A 19,399-nucleotide genomic window follows, 5' to 3' on the forward strand; every position below is an offset into this window, starting at 1 on the left:
TCTGAAAAATAAAAAAAACATTGCACTGGTTAACAAAACATTTTATGATATTCTCTTTTGTTAATTTACCATATTCCTGCACTATTCGTTGTCAGACAAATGAACCATCAGGTTCACTTGCAGCCAAATAGTAATTATCATTTGTATACTCAATCGGTAATTATTAGCATCATTCGAATAGTGCAAAATATGTTGCATTAAGGACAATGAAGCAAACTGTACAAACCTTCAAACTGCAGTTTCACCGAAGAAGTGTCATCATGCGTATCGCTAGAATAAAGAAAAGATATGTTCATTTGAAGAATAACGAGAATTATTTTGATTACACTATTAAATTATCATAAAATGATCAGTAATTGGAGAAAAACATATTCAAATAAAATTCATCAACACGGACCAATTATTTTCATCACAATAATAATTTTAAGACTATTTTCCTATACGGGAAAATCATAATAGTTACCTTCTTCTTTCGTCATATTTCCAGTGTATGATGATATCTTCCAAACAAACTGCGCAGCTATTGAAGGTTGTGTATGACGTTGCTTTGAGCATTTTCAAGACACATCCAAATATTCCATCACTGTCGCATCTGCAAATTATTACGACGTAAAATTGATGAAAAATAACTGTTGAGCTTCAACTATCTCAATTATCATTTGAGCATATTGCAGCGCTACTCGTTGTCAGACAAATAAACAAGAAGTTTATTTGCAGCCGAATTTTTATTATCATTTGAATGCTCAATCGGTAATTATTATCATCATGCGAATAGTGCAAGAAATGTGTTCAACAAAAGGATAATTTTGAATACTAAACGCACCTTGTTGCAGATATTCGTCGCTTAAGCGATGTAATTGTTCCCTTGTCCACAAAAGCATCTAGAACATATATGATGGAAACATTAGGTTCATGAGTAAACTATGTATATATTAATTGTAATTTTCTTCATATATTTGCATTTCTTCAATTTTTCAGTAATTGGAAAAGTATAATCAATCAAAATTCATCAACACGGACCAATTAATATCATCAACAAGAAGAAACACAGATGTATGATTAAGCTATAACAAAAAAGTGACAATACCCTAGACCGCTTATTGCACAATGTGTTCCCTCTTCAACGAATTGACAGATATTGATAATAATTCCCATTGTCAACTTCCTGCGGATGAAGGGAAAAAAGCTCAAATCAATATTGTAATTCACCAATGATGCATAACAACCACATAGAATACGTTTGTGTAAATACCACGGAAAAATAAACACGTGGAAACGTAGGTTAGGAATTAACTTTTTTTAAACAAATTTAAATAACGAATCGATTATTTTTTTTTTCCATGAGCTTTACACTTTTGTTTACTATTATATCAGTAGTGGTTTGCTATTATAATCAAAGAAATTCATAAACACGGACCAGCTTATCATCACATTGAAAAATAATTGAATACAAAATTTGAAACGACAAAGAACAAATATTACCTTTATCGTCCATGTGCTACAGCGTAGCCGTCGTGGCATCAGTGTCTCCTATCGAAAAAAAATTCTTTGATCATTTCCGGTACCAGAAACTGAATTCTCTCACCTGATTTGTCGAGGCAAGAAAATAGTTCTGTTATCACTCTGCAGTTATGTTGTATGTACATCTCTCTACTTCGCGTTTCCATTGAGGTAGTTTAATATGGCTTTGCAATGTACAACCACCCACAGTCATCCAACACTGTTTCAGAAAACCTAGGCGAAAATGAAGAAAAAAAAAGAATTAATATCAAAATGCAAAGTGTGTTAATTTAGCTACCTTTCTAGATGATTTCCTTTGAAAGAAATTCCTTGACATCGCCTGGAACGAACCAAAAATATATTAGAAAATATTCTCTTGAGCGTAGACTTCGTTTTCGACGAAAAATCATAACACAACCTCCTTATCTATATTTTACTTTGATTACAGACAATAAAAGTATTTCTAATCGACTGTGCGATTGATTCATTAATTCACAATCGGATTTCACATGATTCCAGTAATTCTCTAGAAGTGGTCATTCCATTATGCAACTAACAGATGGCATTATAGAGTTTGTCTATTTGAGTTACAGAACAAAATTTGGATATCCTTAGCAGAAAATGCGTCAAACATCAACGCGCTTAGCACGAGAAACATATACAGATATGTGCAGCAACATTCGATGTGACTAGATATTGTTTTCAAGTAACAGGAGGCTAAGGTATCTCATCACACATTTAGACATATGTAATTCTCTATTTATTTGCTATAATGCCGTAAAAAAGAATTGTTATTTTCCACAAAATACTTTATGTGAAACCATATGTTGGCATAAATGTTACATTGCTCTTCTTCAAAAACCACACTTCAAATTCAGCTTATAGACCAAAAAGTTGAAAATAGATAATATTTAATTTCATGTCATAATTGAAACATTATTCGATTTGACACTGTTCATATCAAACCACATGATTTAAATTCATTTGTAATGCAAAAATGTAGTTTTTGTCCCGACAACGAAATTAAAAGTTCGGTAATTTTCTTTAACACTCGATGTGTTAAAGGTTACATCAGAAATGGATAGGAGAATATCCAATTCGTTCATTCTTGAGAGGTTGGCGTTGATATCGAACTTTATGATCATCGTTAAAATACACTCTCACATAGTTTGCGCGTCAGCTTACTAAGCGAACGATCAGTTAAAAACTCAGGGCTCTCAATTGACCTTTGTTTTTTATTATAGCTACGTTCAAGCGTCTATCATCAAGTGACGGTGATCTAGCCGCTATCCGATCACTTCACAAATGCTCTGAAACATCGGACTATTTGTACTATGATTAAAACAGCCTTTGAGAATCTCAATACAATGGACACATAAACAACAGCTGTTACAGCTGTTATGCAAATAAGGGTAAATAAAATAAACGAATAGGATAAATAAATGGCCTGAAATTAGACTTATCGGAATTTAGTACGATGTCCAACACATATATTTTTCCAATTAGAACAAAGCCGCTACTAAATACATAATTTGTTATCAGTATATTTCAAATATTTTGTTTATTTACGAATAGCATATTCGACAAAAACGTTTCACATGTTTAACGATGCGTATGTTTGATTTACAACAACGAAGTATCTAGCGATAATCCATCTGACAAATGCACTAACAAGTATCGTGACAGAATTAATAGTATGTCGAAAATAGCATTTGATTTAGAAGACTCATGATGACCGTTGTTGCCACGATCCTGATCCAATAATACACCTGGGATCATTAGGGTAGAGACTAAAATAGGACCGTGCAGCTTGAAGTGTGTTGTGTTTGATTGATTTTTATTTCTATACTTACAAGCGAAATGATAACACATTGATGTGTTCTAATTTCACATTTTCTTAATTGAAGAATTTAAAGGCAACCCTAACATATAGATTTGATAATTCGGTTGTTTTCATCTGAATCAATCCAACCATCATTTCAAAAATGAACGAATTTGGGCTCACATCTATCGTTGAATCGTGAAAGGGACAAAACTTTGTTGACTGAACTATTTAAATAATGTTCACACATATTGTGCCCAAAATTCATAACTTAACTTATTACGAGTCAGTTATTGATGCACATGGATATCTTGTTCCTTGATTTTTGGGTAAGCGTTTCCATCATTTGATCATATGAAAGTGATGAAAATGTTTCAGTTATTCAAATAGTATCGCCGCATGACAATTAATCGTCATAGAAATTGTTGATCGAACAATTTATCGTTTCAAAATATGCATGCCGTAAATGTCTTCATTCATTATTCTTTATAGATTTGTTTTGCCTAGATTAGACAAGAATCAAATTGTTGCAGTGTATATTTGATATTGTTCCTATAATTTTTATTAATTTGATGTGAGTAACGAAGCCAATCATGGTATATAATTATTCCGTTGTAACTGTCAGAATCGATAAAGTTAGATAGTAATAGAACGGTAGAAAGTGATAATACATAACTAGTTATAAATTACCTATTTATCTTGTTGATAGTACGACATTCAGCAAAGTGGTCAATTCGACATCAGCTATTTGTACCCACTGGTTGTGTGGTCCCGTTACAAACTTATATCCTCGATAATTAGTTCATACTTTACACACAGACAAGTTGATGTGTGTATTCTTCTTCCATTTCAATTCAGACAGTGAGAATTATTATGCACAAGTACAGAGAAGCTTTTCTTCACCTCATCCTTTCATTAGTTGTGTTGTGCTTTCAGATATAGCTGAAATACAATGCGAACTGTCTTCCCTTTTAATCCATTCGATGCTGACGCTGACGAACTGGAGTATACAAAAATAGAGGTAGAAAACTGCCGGCAGAAACGAAACGAAACCCCATTCTACCACAAACATACAAAAAGAGGACATTCATTACTTTTCTTTATGATTCACGGTAATATATATAAGTAGTAAACTATTTGCTTACACTTACAGTGACTCACAGTGGAACCAATAAGAATATAAGCAATAATAATTGATAGATATCTGTGATTGAGAGGTGTTTCATTAGATAGGGGGTAGGGGGTAGGTAGGAGCATCTGAAGACGCGGTTGAAGTTCGCGAAAGACCACTTCGATTGGATCGGTCCGGAGAAGAAAAAGCAGTGTCGAAATATACTGTGGTCGGATGAGACGAAAGTAAACCTCATCGGCTCGGACGGAAAAACTTCCATCCGCCCAATACCAACCATCGCTCAATAGGCTGCGCTTGCATGCCACAGTATACCACGAAGACATTCAAGCATGAGGAGAGGACATTATGGTGTGGAGGTGTTTCTCCTGATACTGGGTTGGCTTCATGAATGAAGATCATGAATCAGTACCTCTACGCCCAAATGCTAAGGGATGTTATGCTACTACACACCGAGTGGGAGATGCCCCTGTAGTTCATGCAGGATAACGATCCGAAGCACACCGCCAAGACCGTCAAAAAGTGGTTCCAGGATAACAATGTCGACGTCATGGAGTGGCCAGCGCAGTCACCGGATCTGAACCCTATAGAGAACTTATGGAAGATCGTGTAAAGGTTGATGTACACGGACAAGTCGAACAATAATCAGCAACTGTGGGATAGGATCCAAACTTGTTGGTACGCCATCCGAGTCACCACGTGCCAGAAGCTGGTGGAATCCATGCTGAATCGGGTGCGTGAAGTGATGCGTAACAAAGGTTACACGACCTAGTACTAACCTTTGAAGCATTTCACGGTATGAATTTTCTTGTTATTTTTTTAGCATTCTCTTAACTTTTCTTAATTTTTCGTCTTAATTTTTGTCGCGCCATTTTAGTTGTTGAGTATCCTTAGAATGATTTTTTAATGAATGCGTATTGTTTTAACCACAGATGTTATATATTTCTTCCAACAGTGCCAATAAATTATTATTAATGGATTGAAGCACTGGATTGGATCACTTTCTTTTTTTTTTTTTTGATTGAGCAGTGGTCTTAATGTTTTGTCCGACACTGTACATAGCAATCATTATCATAATTCTCATTCTTCAATTATACACCAGCGTTCTTTGGAAAATCTAGCTGTCTCAACACGTTATTTCTGCTAGAGCTCGATTGTGATTTCTTTGCCACATCTTGATTCTATTCTGAGCAACTTCAACACGCGTGAGTATCATGTAGGAATGGAATTTATTTAATGAAAAAATAAATTGAACTGGAAGCGAATCCGTGTCTCCCCTTACGATATTTATAATGTTAACCATTTGTCAACGGAAGCCTAGTAATAATTCATAATTTTAGTTGAAGTGTGGGAATATCAAAATTTGGTTAATTTAAATTTCCATATTTCTTTTTAGCGTGTGCTTGAAAGACCTGAACATTCCTCGTTTTATGAATGTGCGCCTGTATGATTCTATCTTGATCTGCTAAAACCAAGCTTCTCGCACCAGAAGTTAGAAAAATTTTGAATGTAGCCAAATCAACTGTGATGAGCGTGATAATAGTGATCGGAGAACGTTTATCGTCTGTCAAGAATCCAGAATCGGGGGAAAATCGAAAGCTGGAAGCTGCAGCGACGGCGAAAAAAGTGGCTCCAAGCTCTCATTCTCGAAGCGTCCGGTATAAGTAGGAAATTTCGTATACAACAGTGCTTCAAGTCACGAAACGAGCTGGACTGTCGTTCTACAAGAAGAACAAAACATCGAATCGCAACGACAGGCAGAACACGACGACCAAACAACGATTCCGGAAGCTGTATACGGAGATGCTCACGGACTTAGATCTGTTGGCTTTCATCAACAAAGGCGACAAACCTCCCAACACCGCAAAGCTTCGCCACATAGAGAGATATATGGTCATCTTGATGACGCAAAAAAAAACGGTGAAAAGCGGCAAACTGCTCAAAACAAACTGGCGTTCTGCGGTGAGGTCACTGTACAATGGCGGGTGTTAAGTAAAAGCCACGGCTATCCGAATTCGGCGGAAGCCTAATGATAATGTTCTCTTTCTATAATACTAATTGAATTAACCAAAAAAAAACTCAGGCACCTCAATTCACCATTTTTGTTTATTATAGTTACTACGTCCACGCAACTAACATCGAAAAATGCGATATTGTGTAATTTACCATATGTATCGATACGATGAACATGTACACAATTTAACTCGGCTCTGTTACAGTTGAAAATGCTAATGAGCCTAAAGCAAAACAAAAGTGTTGATTCCAAGTGTAGATGGTGGTTACTGTGAGAAAACATGGAAAAAATGTTCATTTTTGAAGTCAAAATTTTAAGATCGAAGGCTCTATTACTAAATCAATTCTTCGTGGAAAAACAGTATTACAACGAAGTCTCATTGTTCTACCAAAAAATCCATAACTGGAATACAAGAATGTTAACAAATGTTAAGAATTCATTACTGGGAGAAGCGTTTTTGATGAATCCTTTCGTAACCTTATAAAAATTACACTTTAAACAGAATAGGTCAAGCACGTATCTACACAACATTCAACTCTAATGCGGGCCATAAATAACATTTGGAATTTCAAGCGAACAGACCAATTCACACACACCATCGTTAATAACCGACTCATAACCCAACACAACACGAGAAGACACCACACACATACACAAACAAATACTGCCGAGTGTTTCTAATCGTCGATACAATCAATTTACTGGTTGTGTTCAAAGAACCTGAAAAATAAATTATTGTCATTAGTAGAATATATCCATTGAATTGAGATAGAATGATCATAACATGAATGAGCATACACTTGTGTAGTACCGTCGTGTGGGGCTACTTTTGACACGCGGGACTGTTTTGGACACTAGCTATTCAATGTTTTCTAACAGAAATACTACAATACATTTTATATTGTATTTCAAAGGGCCGCTTTGAAAACCTTTGCTCCTTAAACACCAATTCATAAATTACGGTAGGACAAAAAATAGGGTGGACAATTTTTTCGTAAACCATATTTATATTGCAAGGTCATGTTTGTTTAACGTGTGAATAAAAAAATAGACTAATTTATAATGTATATGAAAAAAAACCTACGAAAAATCAATGGACCATTTTTGCTTGAATCCTACATTTGCTCTCTACCTTATCCTTTGTCGTGATTCATGAAATTTTTATTCGTTGAATTTTCATGGATGCCTTATTTTCTGCTGGTTCCGTAACATTCACGAGATTTTTGGTACTACCAGCTTCCTTCCGAAGGTGAACCAAACGAATTACCTGATCAAAATAAACATTTTATACGGAAGCATCATTCAAGGCCGGCCGTGTCTGAACAGCAGGCAATCACGGCTGAAGGTGCTAGTGAAAAACAACTTTCCGACGAAGCGCGACGTCGTGATCGTAATGGATTACAAAACCTACCTCACGCTGGACGACAACGACTGGCAGAGGGTACTCTACGTCCGCCATCAAGGAGGTGAAACGATGACGTCAAATATTTCTCCCACACCATGTCCACGAAGAAGATCCTTCCTGGGCTGACGATCAGCGAGAAGAGAATGTCCAAGACGCTGTTCTCTCGTTCGGAGCTTGCGGTCTCCATTCACAGTTAACAGCACGAAGTGCCTGCAAGGAGTTGCCACCTTTATCAAGAAGTGTCTCGCAGCCGGACCTTGGCCCATTATGCCAAGATATAGTGCAAGATATCGGAGGATCTATTTCAATAATATCGTAGTAAAAACGGAGAAACAGTTGAAGAACGTGCCGACATCTATATTTTCATCGGTCATGGCTAGGGTAGGTTTTTTTCATCACCGAAATTAGTCTATTTTTTAATGCGTCCGTTACTTTCTTTTTGCTAGGCTCAAAAATGTTCCGAACTATTGAAACGCAAATAATTCGCGAAAGAAACTGTCGAAATGCCTCGAGAAACTGCAAAATTATGGTGGAGTTCCTCTTGATAAAGGCCTAAGAATGCAACAGTTTGGGAACCTCATCGGTTAATTTTAAAGGCCACTAGCCTTTATGGCTTTATTAAGTGTGAAATCGTGCCGTGGAAATCCTAAAACATCCGAGGAATTGCAATAAAAATCCAAAAGTTCCAAAGGTGTTTCGTTTGATAAAAATGCTAAACTCAATTTGAACTCATCCAAGATTTTCGAGTAGAGAAGCTGACAATAGCCGCGTTTAAAATCAATTTGATTTAGTGCCTTTTACCATTATTAAATCATGTTTATTGACTGTCAGACAATCTCAGACAATTGAAAGTGCTAGTTCTAGGTTCCACCCACTGATAGTGTGCTTATAACTTCTTAAAGTGGTTTAACCTAAAAAAGGGTCCAAAGTAGTTCCACACTGACGGTATTACATTGCGATTTTCAGCCAAAAACTGCAACACAGCAGTATTTGTTTTGGATCAATTGGAGATAAGTTCCATTTATCCGACAGCGTTCCTTATCGATTTAGTTCGTGTGAATCCGTTCAAGATAGCGCTTCCTTTGTGTCCTCATTCCAGTTCCATCCCACACTTACATTTTACGGATCGGAAAAAGCATCAATCAACAATAGTTGTGGCCGAGGTTTCCGTACTACATGATCGTGAATATAGTTGTTTGTGTACTTCCATTACATGTCGCGAATTTTCCAGTGATGTGTAGGCAGATTTGTGGTAATCATGGTAATGGTCATCATTTGCAAATATGTGGTATGAAGGAACTCGAGGACGGAAATCATAAGTACCTTTGCTTCCGTTGAACAATAGCTCTGTTTATCATTAATATAGATGATTCGTCGTGTCCAGCGATGATGGATACGTCCTTGATAGTTCTCACATTCATAGAATTAGCCTGCTAGTCCAGGCCACATTATGTCCGAAGTGTGTCTTTCTCTTTCCCGGGAACATATGTGTCGTATTTTCGACAGGCTCTCTAACTAATTCTTCGTCATGAACGTTTCATGGAATGCTTCTTATTCGTTGAAGTTTCATGGATGCCTTATTTTCGATGGATCCGTAACATTCACGCGATTTCTTTTTAAAATAAAAGAAACACGATGACCTGAAAGTGAGTATCGGTGCCATTTCACAGCAAAAATCCCTCCCTTGTCACTCATCTTCGAAATAGAGTATTATCTTTTATGGGAATAATTTGTTATTGTGTACCAGGGTTCCCGAACAAGAATTATAGCAAGTAAAAGTAGTTTCCCATGGTCATTAGATTCTATTTCAATTGTGGTCATCACGAATCAATTAAATTTTTCAAGATATTTTATTGTTGCCAACGGATTAGAAAAAAACACTTAATCATAAAACACCAACCGTTCTATTTTTCTGTGACACAATTGAGAGCATTATTGTCTGTTCCCAATGGGAGTATAGAAATTGTATCTAATTTACCGTTCTGAATCATATTTCGAACAACATCATATTTCGGACACTTTGTTCTAATATCTTGAAATGCTTGATGCACTGATGATATAACTATAAAAATAATATCACAATTGCTTTGTGTAATCCCTTGGTTTCACTATCATTTCATATGAGAACTACATTTGAATTATAACATAATCGACAAAAATCTATCAACACTACTCACTATCGTTTGTGTTTGACGTTGGCTCAGCGTGAGCACGTAGAATTTACCCATTCATCAATATTTAAATTTCTCCCGTGTTCCATCAGTTCTCATCATAGTTAACAGTTTATTGTGATTGCCTGGTAAGTGTTTCGCAGTTGACTTTAAAATATAATCAAGTGTAATGTAATTTTCGTTCAAAAAATTACAAAATAAAGTGTCCGAAATTTGAATTCAATCTGTCCGAAATTTGATTTAGTGTCCGAAGTTTGATTTTTATTCGCTTCATTTGAAAAGCATTTTATTCGATGATTTTTTTTTGTTTTCGATCAAATAGGTACCAAAGTAGAAAGCTTAAAAGCATATTGAACTAATTTATCTAAAATATCAACCAAATACCTGTGCATAAAGTTTAGACCTGTTTTCTGATTATGATTCAGAACGGTACAATGCTGTTTGAAAAACTCGCGGAAAAATTCTTTGTTTTGCACGAAAATTGTGGCGTATGAATCGCAATCGTCAGTAGTAAACTGCTGTAGTTGTATTCGCGATGACGAATATGCAATGTAAAAATCTGGTGGCGAATTACTATCTATTAACCCTTTGCGATCGTATGTCTGCTCTCAGCCACCACAGCAAGGAATCATACTAAATACTTTTATCCAACCATATTTAATAGTTTACATTTTTCTGAACGAATTTTAATGTCTAGTGAACTTGTTCACAAATTACTACGCAGTTTCTATAGATAAAAGATAACGGCACTCGGTGTAAATAAAAAAATAGAGTGGAAAAACAAGAGGATCTTTTTCACGGGATAATAATTCCGACCGCAAAGGGTTAAATTAGCAGGCCCCGAAGGCAATTTTTACCCTTTTAACGGTAGTAGCAACTATATTGCCACCAACCTTTTTTTTACTTTAACAATAATTTACCACTTCTAGCTTTGTGGTTAAATAGTTCTAATATCTAGCAACATGCCTGTTTTTTAGCGCGAAAAATTCAAAAGCTATTCATTTTGGAGCAATTCTTGTGCTAACACAGCTCCCAAAATCAGCCATTCCATGTCAAACCGATATAGTGGTTCTTTGATTTTCGCGGAAAGTGATAGTTTTGTTCATAATCGAAAAATATTAGACCCATATTTCTAATTTTTTTTATAAGGGTGATTCGAAAAATCAACTTTTTTCCACTTTTTCTAAAATGACTTTTTTTTCAAAAATTCATCACTTTTGAACTACTGAACCTATTTTGACGATTAACATATCAAATTGAAGTCAATTAGCCTTCTTTGAAAAAAAAATCGGTCGATTCACTGTGTAAACTCAGTTAAAGACAAATGCCAGGGCAGGATGCTGAAAGTGTTTATAATAAAATATAAAATATGTGTATACTCGATTTTATAAAGCCTAAATTGATCAAATACGAATACTTGGAACATCTAACCACATCTAGATAGCTGCCCCTACTTTCATCTGTTATCGATGTTAAAAAACGCTCTACAGGCAGTAGAAAGGTACCCTGACCAACTTCTGAAAAAAAAACTTTAGGGAATGTCTACATGATTTTGAGAATCTCTGACAAAAGTATATCCCATAGACTTCCTAAACCAAATGGGAAACTCTTAGTATCCTAAAAATCATTTATTAGAGTTGAACATTTCAATGAATACGAAGAAATTTCCTCCAATAAACACGACCCACGAAAATAACCCAACATAACCAGCTTTTGCACAGAAGAAAGCGAAATTCAAAAAGGTATGCACGATACCATAATCCGAAGACAACATAAGATATACATTAGAACCCCGATTATCTGCGAAATTGAGTGGCAAGGTTGTTGGAACGATTTTTTTTAATAATCGATTCCTGAAAGAAAAACTTCCTCTAAAACTTGTTCGGAACTGGGTTTTTTGGCAATTATGAATAACGATATATTTCTCCCCAATACTACAATAATTTTGTAACATAGAAAAAGGCAAGTGCTATTGTTTCCAATCAGTATAATTTATATTATTACACATATAATGTTCGAATAACTTACAGGTAAGTTTCAAATTAGCAATTAAAAATATTTTGTTCCTTCTAGTACAGTGCAATTTGCAGGAATAAGTCATCAGCTTACTCCGGCCAGATGAAAGGAATATGTACTCATCTCTATTATGCGAAATGCTCATAATCTAATATTCTTAAAACTTATCTCAAGATCCATCTAAATGATTATGCGCCAGTTTACATAAATACTCTCTATCGACTTCAATTTGAACTATGTAAAAAATCAGATGTAGATTTGCTGCTTGTATCTTTTAAAAAAGTAAAGGATGTTAAGGATCAATATTTTACTGCCCACCTGACAATATGTATCGCGTCAAAATAATCCCAATTCTGATAGTTACGAATAGTCTGCATAATGTTTTGCAACAAACTGCTAGAACAAAAGATTGTTGAAAACAGGGTTTCGAGTAGCCTAGGTCCCCTGGTGATCAGTATACGTCGTAACTATTTTTTTCTTCTCTTTTTCAAAATTGATATTAGATTGATGGGCACACAGTAAGCAAATACGATCGGTACAATTGATGCATTGTATCAAACGTTCATTATGTTCTCATTGTGGCCCATAAGTTTTCGTTCTAGCATAATAGATTGAGAGCAAGGTGCATGATGCATACACGCCATTTTGCCATCGCTTTAGAAACGCCTTCGCTTGCTCTGGAAATCATCATTGTTGCGACGATCATTGTTGTTGTTCATCCAGTTACGATTGTTTCCACCACCGCCGCCGAAAGCATTGCCTTGGCGCTGAGGTCCTCCTCCGCCTCCCTGCTGGTTGTTCTGTTGTTGGCCATCGTCGTTAAAGCGCGACTGTCTATTTTGACCATGCTCATAGTCACGAATCTCCTATTGGAATTATGATTTAATATTTCAATTAAAGATTAGCGGGTTTTGTGTGAGTGTAAAAAGAACATCATGTGTGCATCGTCTTCGGAAATGCCTTATTTTTTAGACACAACACATTCGGTTCGTTTCGTGTAGATTTTGTCTGGTTGCGAGAAGAAAGATAAACAATTGCGGACGCTAGCAAAATCAGACCAGCTCTGCGCCATTAGGCATACACAATAAATGTACTGACATAAGCAGTATTGAGGGGGGAATGATACGAAAAATGCATCGATGATATCGCTTCAATCTAAATATGTCGTATGAGTATGCTGGAAAAGAATCATTTTGTTTAGGTCAGATTTATTCCCAAGAATATATGCTCTGTATGTTTGTATATTTCCATTCAGAAAACTGTGAATTCCTAGGGCACTTGTCTGTCGAACAAAAATAACCGCATATAACGCCAATTCATTCTTTATAGGGATTTTTTTATAATTGTGAATATATTTCCACATCATACGAATTCGAGAGATAATGTTGTAATCATTCAAAGCGTAATTGATCTCATACATGCGAAATAGTATAATCAGAGGAGCCATCCGAGATAGTCCAACTATAGTAAATATCCCATTGTTGTATTGTGTTTATCGAACATAAAGAAATCGACTGTGAACAATCTACACGTTTGTTATTTCGAGGACAGCGGTCTTTTTCATATTGGTACCAAAAATAACAAGCGGAGTTCCATCATTTCGACTCATCAAAAGCAAATAATTCCTATGTTAATAAGTTAAGACAAGTTCACTGGACTGTTGAAAATCAGATCATGAATATATTCTTCTATATTCATCTGAATTCATATTCTTCGTCCCATGAGCAGAAATTTATGTCATCAAAAATATCACGCTAGCAATAATGGGCATTTGCTTCGATGGGCGGATTTTTTTTATTTTATCATTATCTGAGACATCATTATCAGTTGAAAGAACCCGCCAAAAGTGAAATACAGTAGAACCCCGATTATTTGCGGAATAGTCGGGCAAGGTCACTGCGAATAACGAAAATCTCGGATAACACAATAAAGATCTAAAAATAAGATCCAAACATGAAAAAAAAAAGATATTTCAGCATGAAAATTATGTTTTATCAATACAAAAATCATTAAACTATCCATCTACTAGATCGTGTACACCAGTGGTCAGAATAATGTGAAAATCATTACCAAAGAAAAATAGCATGATCCTGCGCTACACTGACAAAGTCCGGGAAGGCCTATAGGTTTACTATGGAACTTGCTGTCTCAATCAAAAGCGGTTTCATTCCGTCTCATTTGAATCGTTGCGAGCACACCTTTTCCGTCACTTATACAAATCTTATTGGGGTTACACAAAACTTTCTGATTCACTCATTTAGCGTCGTCTAATGTTCACATTCTCATGTGTTAAGTACAATTTAAGAACATCCATAGGATGCAACGGGACAAGTACGATCTCAAGAATTATAGCGGAGAATAATGTGCTATGCACAGGTCGTGCTTAGTGCTTATATACATACGTTTTTCGTCACAGTACTCCGCATTACTTGCTAGTTTACAAATATACAACATCCTCTCTTAATAACAATTATATTAGAGGCTTTTAGATCAGTTTTAGAGGCTTATACATATAAGATTGAACATTGTACACAGTACTCATAACGGACATATTTTATAAGCAATTGTTGCGATATCATCGTGCTGTTTGTCGAAAAATATGTCATCGAATATATGGGTGGCGTCGTATTGCTACCACCGGAATGGGTTCCTTCATTTCATGAACTTTCCATACACACTTTTCCATTCAAAAAGGAATATGTCAAGAGAGTGACAGTGTGATCGATTTTTTTTGCAAAGAACATGTTTGCAACGACAATACGACCATGAATTTTGTAAATCTTCCTTGATGATCAAAAAAATTGCCATCGCCACCGACATTAACTCACAGAAAAAATAACGGAAAAAGATGGTTTTTTTCCGATCGGTTTAAAAAACATCCTAACAACCATTCATTCAATTACACACGGCACTGCTATTCGAGTTTAGTGCGCTGCACACACAACGTCAATGTTAACGATGCGTCAACTACTCTCATGAATTTATTATGTTTATTATTGGGTTTATTATCGTTGATTGTGTGTTTGTGAATTACAGCCGTTCGATTTACATGGGAAAATATGCGAAGTTACGTTCCTTTACGATGGTTACGTCGTTTTTTATGTGTAGCGCACTTTTATCGGCATCAGAAAAAACCAGATAATTGAAAAGAATTGTGAATTGTATGCAAGGAGGTTAGAACGATATTTTCTGTGTTTTTACAACCGTACGAGTTTCTTGGTTGTTGGTATTGGGATTTAAAAATTTATTGAAACTAGCAGACTTCAACAAGTGCGACATATTCGTGATCCACCAGTAGCCCGAAATAAATGTGAGCTATATGTAGTACATGTCAGCGTGTGGAGCATTTCCATTAGATATTACAAGTTTCGAGTGTGGATCGAATATTGTGGCTAGGGCAAATGTTCGCCATACTTGCGCGCTTGTGGGTCGTTGCAAACATGACTCTTTTAATATCGATAGCTTCTTAGTGAAATGTGGATCAAACATGATCAATCGAAAGTGCGTTGTGATAACGCTCAGAGTATATAATCCCACATCTGTAGGTTGTAACGGAAAATGGAGAGAAATTGAATGAAGGTAACAGTACAATGAATTAAGCAGTTGGAAGACGAACGCGATAAGTCTAGGTTTCGCGGAATTTCAAGATTTTACTGTGGCACGAAAACACGTACAGAAAGACGTAATCTTCTCAAACATGTGGAAAACATATTCAAAAAAAAAAAACTCACAATAATCGTGAACATATGCCTACATTGGGCGATTCGGTCTCTCATATTTGTTTGAAACTCTTTCTTCGCTTGCCGCACAAGGCAACGATCATAAAAAAAGGGAAGGAATCGACTTACCATTCCACCAAAGTTGTTACCACCAGCGCCGCCGCCGCCACCACCACCCTGATTCATCATGTCAAACGGTCGGCGGTTGTTATCGTTATCTTGGAGGTGCATTTGCTGGTTCTAGATAATAAATTGAAAGCACATTTAAACTCAAGACGGTGTTGAAAAAAAAAACGCGTCAACCTACCTGCATAAAAAGATTATTTTCCTGTTGACGTCTGTGAAGCTCGTCGTCAGTTCGTTTTATGCGGTTCTGCATTTCTTCCACATCGTGCTTCATCTGGATCTCATTGCGCTGCTTAGCTTCCGAAGCTTGACGTTCCTTCATTTCCCATTCAGCCTTCTGACGATCACGATCTTGTTCACGCATGCGAAGTTCTATATTTTGTACGAAAAAATTCTGGTTAATGATGACCCCATAAGCGAAATATCCTAAATTTTACTACAACGAGTTAAAGACTGCAAAATCAATTTTCAGAAACAATTGACGAGTTAATGGATTGGAAGGTTTTGTTCTAAGAAACAACGCGATAGTGTATTGGATTTGGTATAAAAAGTCAGACTTTTAATCGATCACAATGACTCTAGTCTATGAGCTTAACAATACTAAAATATTAGTTCTGATGATGAGGACAACCATAAGACACATGGGTTAAATTTTGTTTTTCTGCTATGGAAACACACAGTACGTTTCGATTTTGGCAAGATCGAATAAAACACACACAAACTAATAATATAATCGTAATTTTAACATACGTTCTCGCAGCTGCTCAGTTTCGTGTTCGTACCGAGCGAATTCCATTTGAGCTTCCAATTTTTCCTCCTCCATGATCATTTCGCGTTTTAGAGCTTCAGCCTTTTGCTTGTACAGCTCATGCATGTGCTTCCAGCGCTGACCATACTCATGCTCGAACGAACCATGTTCAGCGAAGCGTGGTCCAAGCTGCTCAATGAAGAAATTATTAATATAATGTTACGATATTATTCTTGATATCGCTACAAACCTGTCTTGATTTTTGGAAGTCGGGAATTTTTTTGTTCAGTGATTTCTCCGGCAATCCATCCGTATCATCTTGATAAGTATATGGCTCAACAATACATGGACGCAACGAAGAGCACAAGAAATAGCATTTTTCCGTACAGTATCGTAGAGCTGACATAGCGCCAGGTTTGTTCTTAAACTCAACGATACCTTCTCCGGTGGATTTTCCACGCTCATCTATTTGCACCGAAGCACGCTCCAAAGGTCCGAATACTTCAAAGGCTTTATAAAGCAGCTCATTACTTATGAATGGCGTCAAATTCCTTACGCGAATTGCCGTTGCATTCGGAGCAAAACGCACTCTTAAAATGCGATTCTTGCGCGAAGTTCCATCCAACTCTCGCTTTGCTTTCTCGGCGTTGGAAAAATAGTCCACACGCACGAAGGCATAGTTTTTCTCTTTATTCATGAAAATCTCACTAATGTCACCGTACGGTCTGAAAAGCTCCGTCAGCTCGTCCTCGGTCACGTCATTTGTTAAATTACCGATGTACAATCGATTACGACCAGAAAACTTAACTTCTTCGGTCTCGATCGGTGGGATTTCCATCAACGGTCCTTGAAGCATACGCAGTTTCTCATTGATGAAATATTGGTCTCCCGGACCGCTACGGCGTCGGTCAAAGCCTTGGCCTTGATCACCCTGCAAAAATATTTTGTATCGTTAATTACGAAAAATTTATGCCTTATTTGTTCTCATCGCAGTTAATGTCTACTGGAGCGAATAATCGCTGATCACTACTTATTTCCACTAGACTCGAGTTTTATCACTTTTTTGATGGAAATAGACTGATAGAAAATAAAATATATGATAGTTTACCATACACATTTACGAACAGTGGTGTAGCTTTCGATGTATTCAATATTAGAAGCCAAAATGAGTCATTACTCATTCTTGAGTTTTTTTATGGGAATTAAAATTTAAATCCTTTGAAATTACGTGCAAATTATCTGAATTTTTGGGGAAAGCTTGCCCAACAATTTTTTTTGCACAGAATTATATTGAGGATCAGAAGCTGACCAACCCCCGGTCATTGTTCAAGATGGCGACAGTAATTCAAGTATTGCTTGAAAGACAAAGCCAACGTGTTTCAACAACTACTTTTTAATTTGCTCTTTGTGCAAATGTATTGCAAGATTAACGATAGAACAATATCTAACAAAAAAAAAAATCAATTAAAAGGACAGCACTCTCTAGAGCGGCGAATATTTGAAACTTCGTAACTACACCATTTTGAAAAGTATGTGTATGCCACTACTGTGTCGCTATTAGCCGCCATCTTGAAAAATGCCGCCTCATTTTTCACCTTCGAAGAAAAATAGTTTTCATTCCGAAAAATCTACTCACATCGCCACCTTGGTTCCGGTTTCTGTTTCCTCCACGATTTCCTTGATGGCCTTGATTTCCTGGACGTTGCTGATGCTGCTGTTGCTGATTTCCTTCGTTATTTCCATCCTGGTTATTCTGACGATTACCACCCTGCTGTTGATTATTGCGATTTCCAAATCGATTCATATTTCCGCGATTCTTGTTCTGGTTATTATTGCGATTATTCATATTCTGATTCGGTTTATTGCCTCCACCGGGCTGATTTTGCGGGCCACCTCCTTGATTCTGATTGGCTGGGGCTGCGCCACCAGGTTGGGGACCCTGGTTTGCATTGTTCTGCTGACGTTGTGGCAATGGTGTACCGTTAACTTCTGGCTTAGCTACTTCCATTTTCACCACTTTCTTCTTGGGACACTTATTTGTTTGCGTTATATAACACACTAGACGCAACTTTAAACCTCGATTATCAGCACTTCACCGGAGCTTCACTTCTTTATAATTGGTTAAATGTATAAAACAAATCAAGGACCGCGTGTTAACCAGTCGACAACCGAAAACAGAATGAACGAGTCGCTGCGAGCGAGAGGATGTGGAAAATTTGCAACGAACTAGTACTGCATTTATACCATCCGTAAGTGCTGCCAGACTCTGCAATGACAACCTTCTTTTTTCTTTCTTGATATCCACGTTTACGTCATTGAGCTTCGTTTATGCCAGATTTACAATCATTCACATTGAGCGCGATTTTTTTTTCTTTAATAACGATTTTTATTCGCCAACCAATCAGAGCAAAGCGCTAAATCACCCATGACAGTGCGAAAAAAGATAGAACTCTCCAAGCTTTTGTTGCGAAAATCGCGTTGCTTTGACAGGAGACGCTACATACATCAGAGAGGTGGAACAAGATATGCTAGATAAGAGGAATGATATATCGAAATGAATGTTCAGCTTTATACATACGAACCGCTCCAATAAGTGAGAGCTAAGTCGACCACCTATTACAAACGTATTGATGCATAATCATAATTATTTTTACACATTTTTGTTAATATCCTATTGTATAAGCTAGTTTTTCAATTATTTATTATCTGGAATACTTGCTTTCACACGTCTAGCGATATAATTTTGTTC

The 19,399-nt window shown here is 36.5% G+C and overlaps 1 protein-coding gene and 2 non-coding genes across 4 annotated transcripts; all 3 read right to left on the reverse strand.

Moving 5' to 3' along the window:
* Positions 1 to 226: 226 nt before the first annotated feature.
* Positions 227 to 18,842, reverse strand: LOC129780635 (hrp65 protein-like). 2 transcript variants are annotated; one of them, XM_055789122.1, is made up of 13 exons: positions 18,287 to 18,842; positions 16,901 to 17,581; positions 16,653 to 16,839; positions 16,084 to 16,274; positions 15,906 to 16,016; positions 4,013 to 12,923; positions 1,799 to 1,840; positions 1,586 to 1,734; positions 1,483 to 1,530; positions 1,088 to 1,165; positions 824 to 881; positions 464 to 592; positions 227 to 270 (listed from the first exon to the last, which is right to left on the reverse strand). In XM_055789122.1, exons 1-6 carry the CDS (start codon positions 18,656 to 18,658, stop codon positions 12,714 to 12,716), a joined length of 1,752 nt encoding a protein of 583 aa, XP_055645097.1. In that variant the 5' UTR covers positions 18,659 to 18,842; the 3' UTR covers positions 227 to 270; positions 464 to 592; positions 824 to 881; positions 1,088 to 1,165; positions 1,483 to 1,530; positions 1,586 to 1,734; positions 1,799 to 1,840; positions 4,013 to 12,713. The 2 variants fall into 2 exon arrangements, with proteins under 2 accessions (XP_055645097.1, XP_055645098.1); XM_055789123.1 differs by lacking the exon at positions 4,013 to 12,923.
* On the reverse strand, positions 345 to 416 carry LOC129781056 (small nucleolar RNA U18). The gene has a single exon (XR_008744086.1). It is a non-coding gene; the product is annotated as a small nucleolar RNA U18 (small nucleolar RNA).
* On the reverse strand, positions 970 to 1,039 carry LOC129781055 (small nucleolar RNA U18). Its single transcript, XR_008744085.1, has one exon. It is a non-coding gene; the product is annotated as a small nucleolar RNA U18 (small nucleolar RNA).
* Positions 18,843 to 19,399: the final 557 nt, after the last annotated feature.

The sequence above is a fragment of the Toxorhynchites rutilus genome, chromosome 3 (genome assembly GCF_029784135.1).
Source record: "Toxorhynchites rutilus septentrionalis strain SRP chromosome 3, ASM2978413v1, whole genome shotgun sequence".
Taxonomy (NCBI): Eukaryota; Metazoa; Arthropoda; class Insecta; order Diptera; family Culicidae; genus Toxorhynchites; species Toxorhynchites rutilus.

What these genes read in the sequence shown, in the direction of transcription:
- LOC129780635 (XM_055789122.1), bottom strand. Translation starts at nt 18,658, where the DNA reads ATGGAAGTAGCTAAGCCAGAAGTTAACGGTACACCATTGCCACAACGT. An exon ending in AACTGAGCAGCTGCGAGAAC is followed by an intron (nt 16,275 to 16,652) that starts GTATGTTAAAAT and finishes TACAAAATATAG; the next exon opens with AACTTCGCATGCGTGAACAA. An exon ending in AAAATAATCTTTTTATGCAG is followed by an intron (nt 16,017 to 16,083) that starts GTAGGTTGACGC and finishes TTTATTATCTAG; the next exon opens with AACCAGCAAATGCACCTCCA.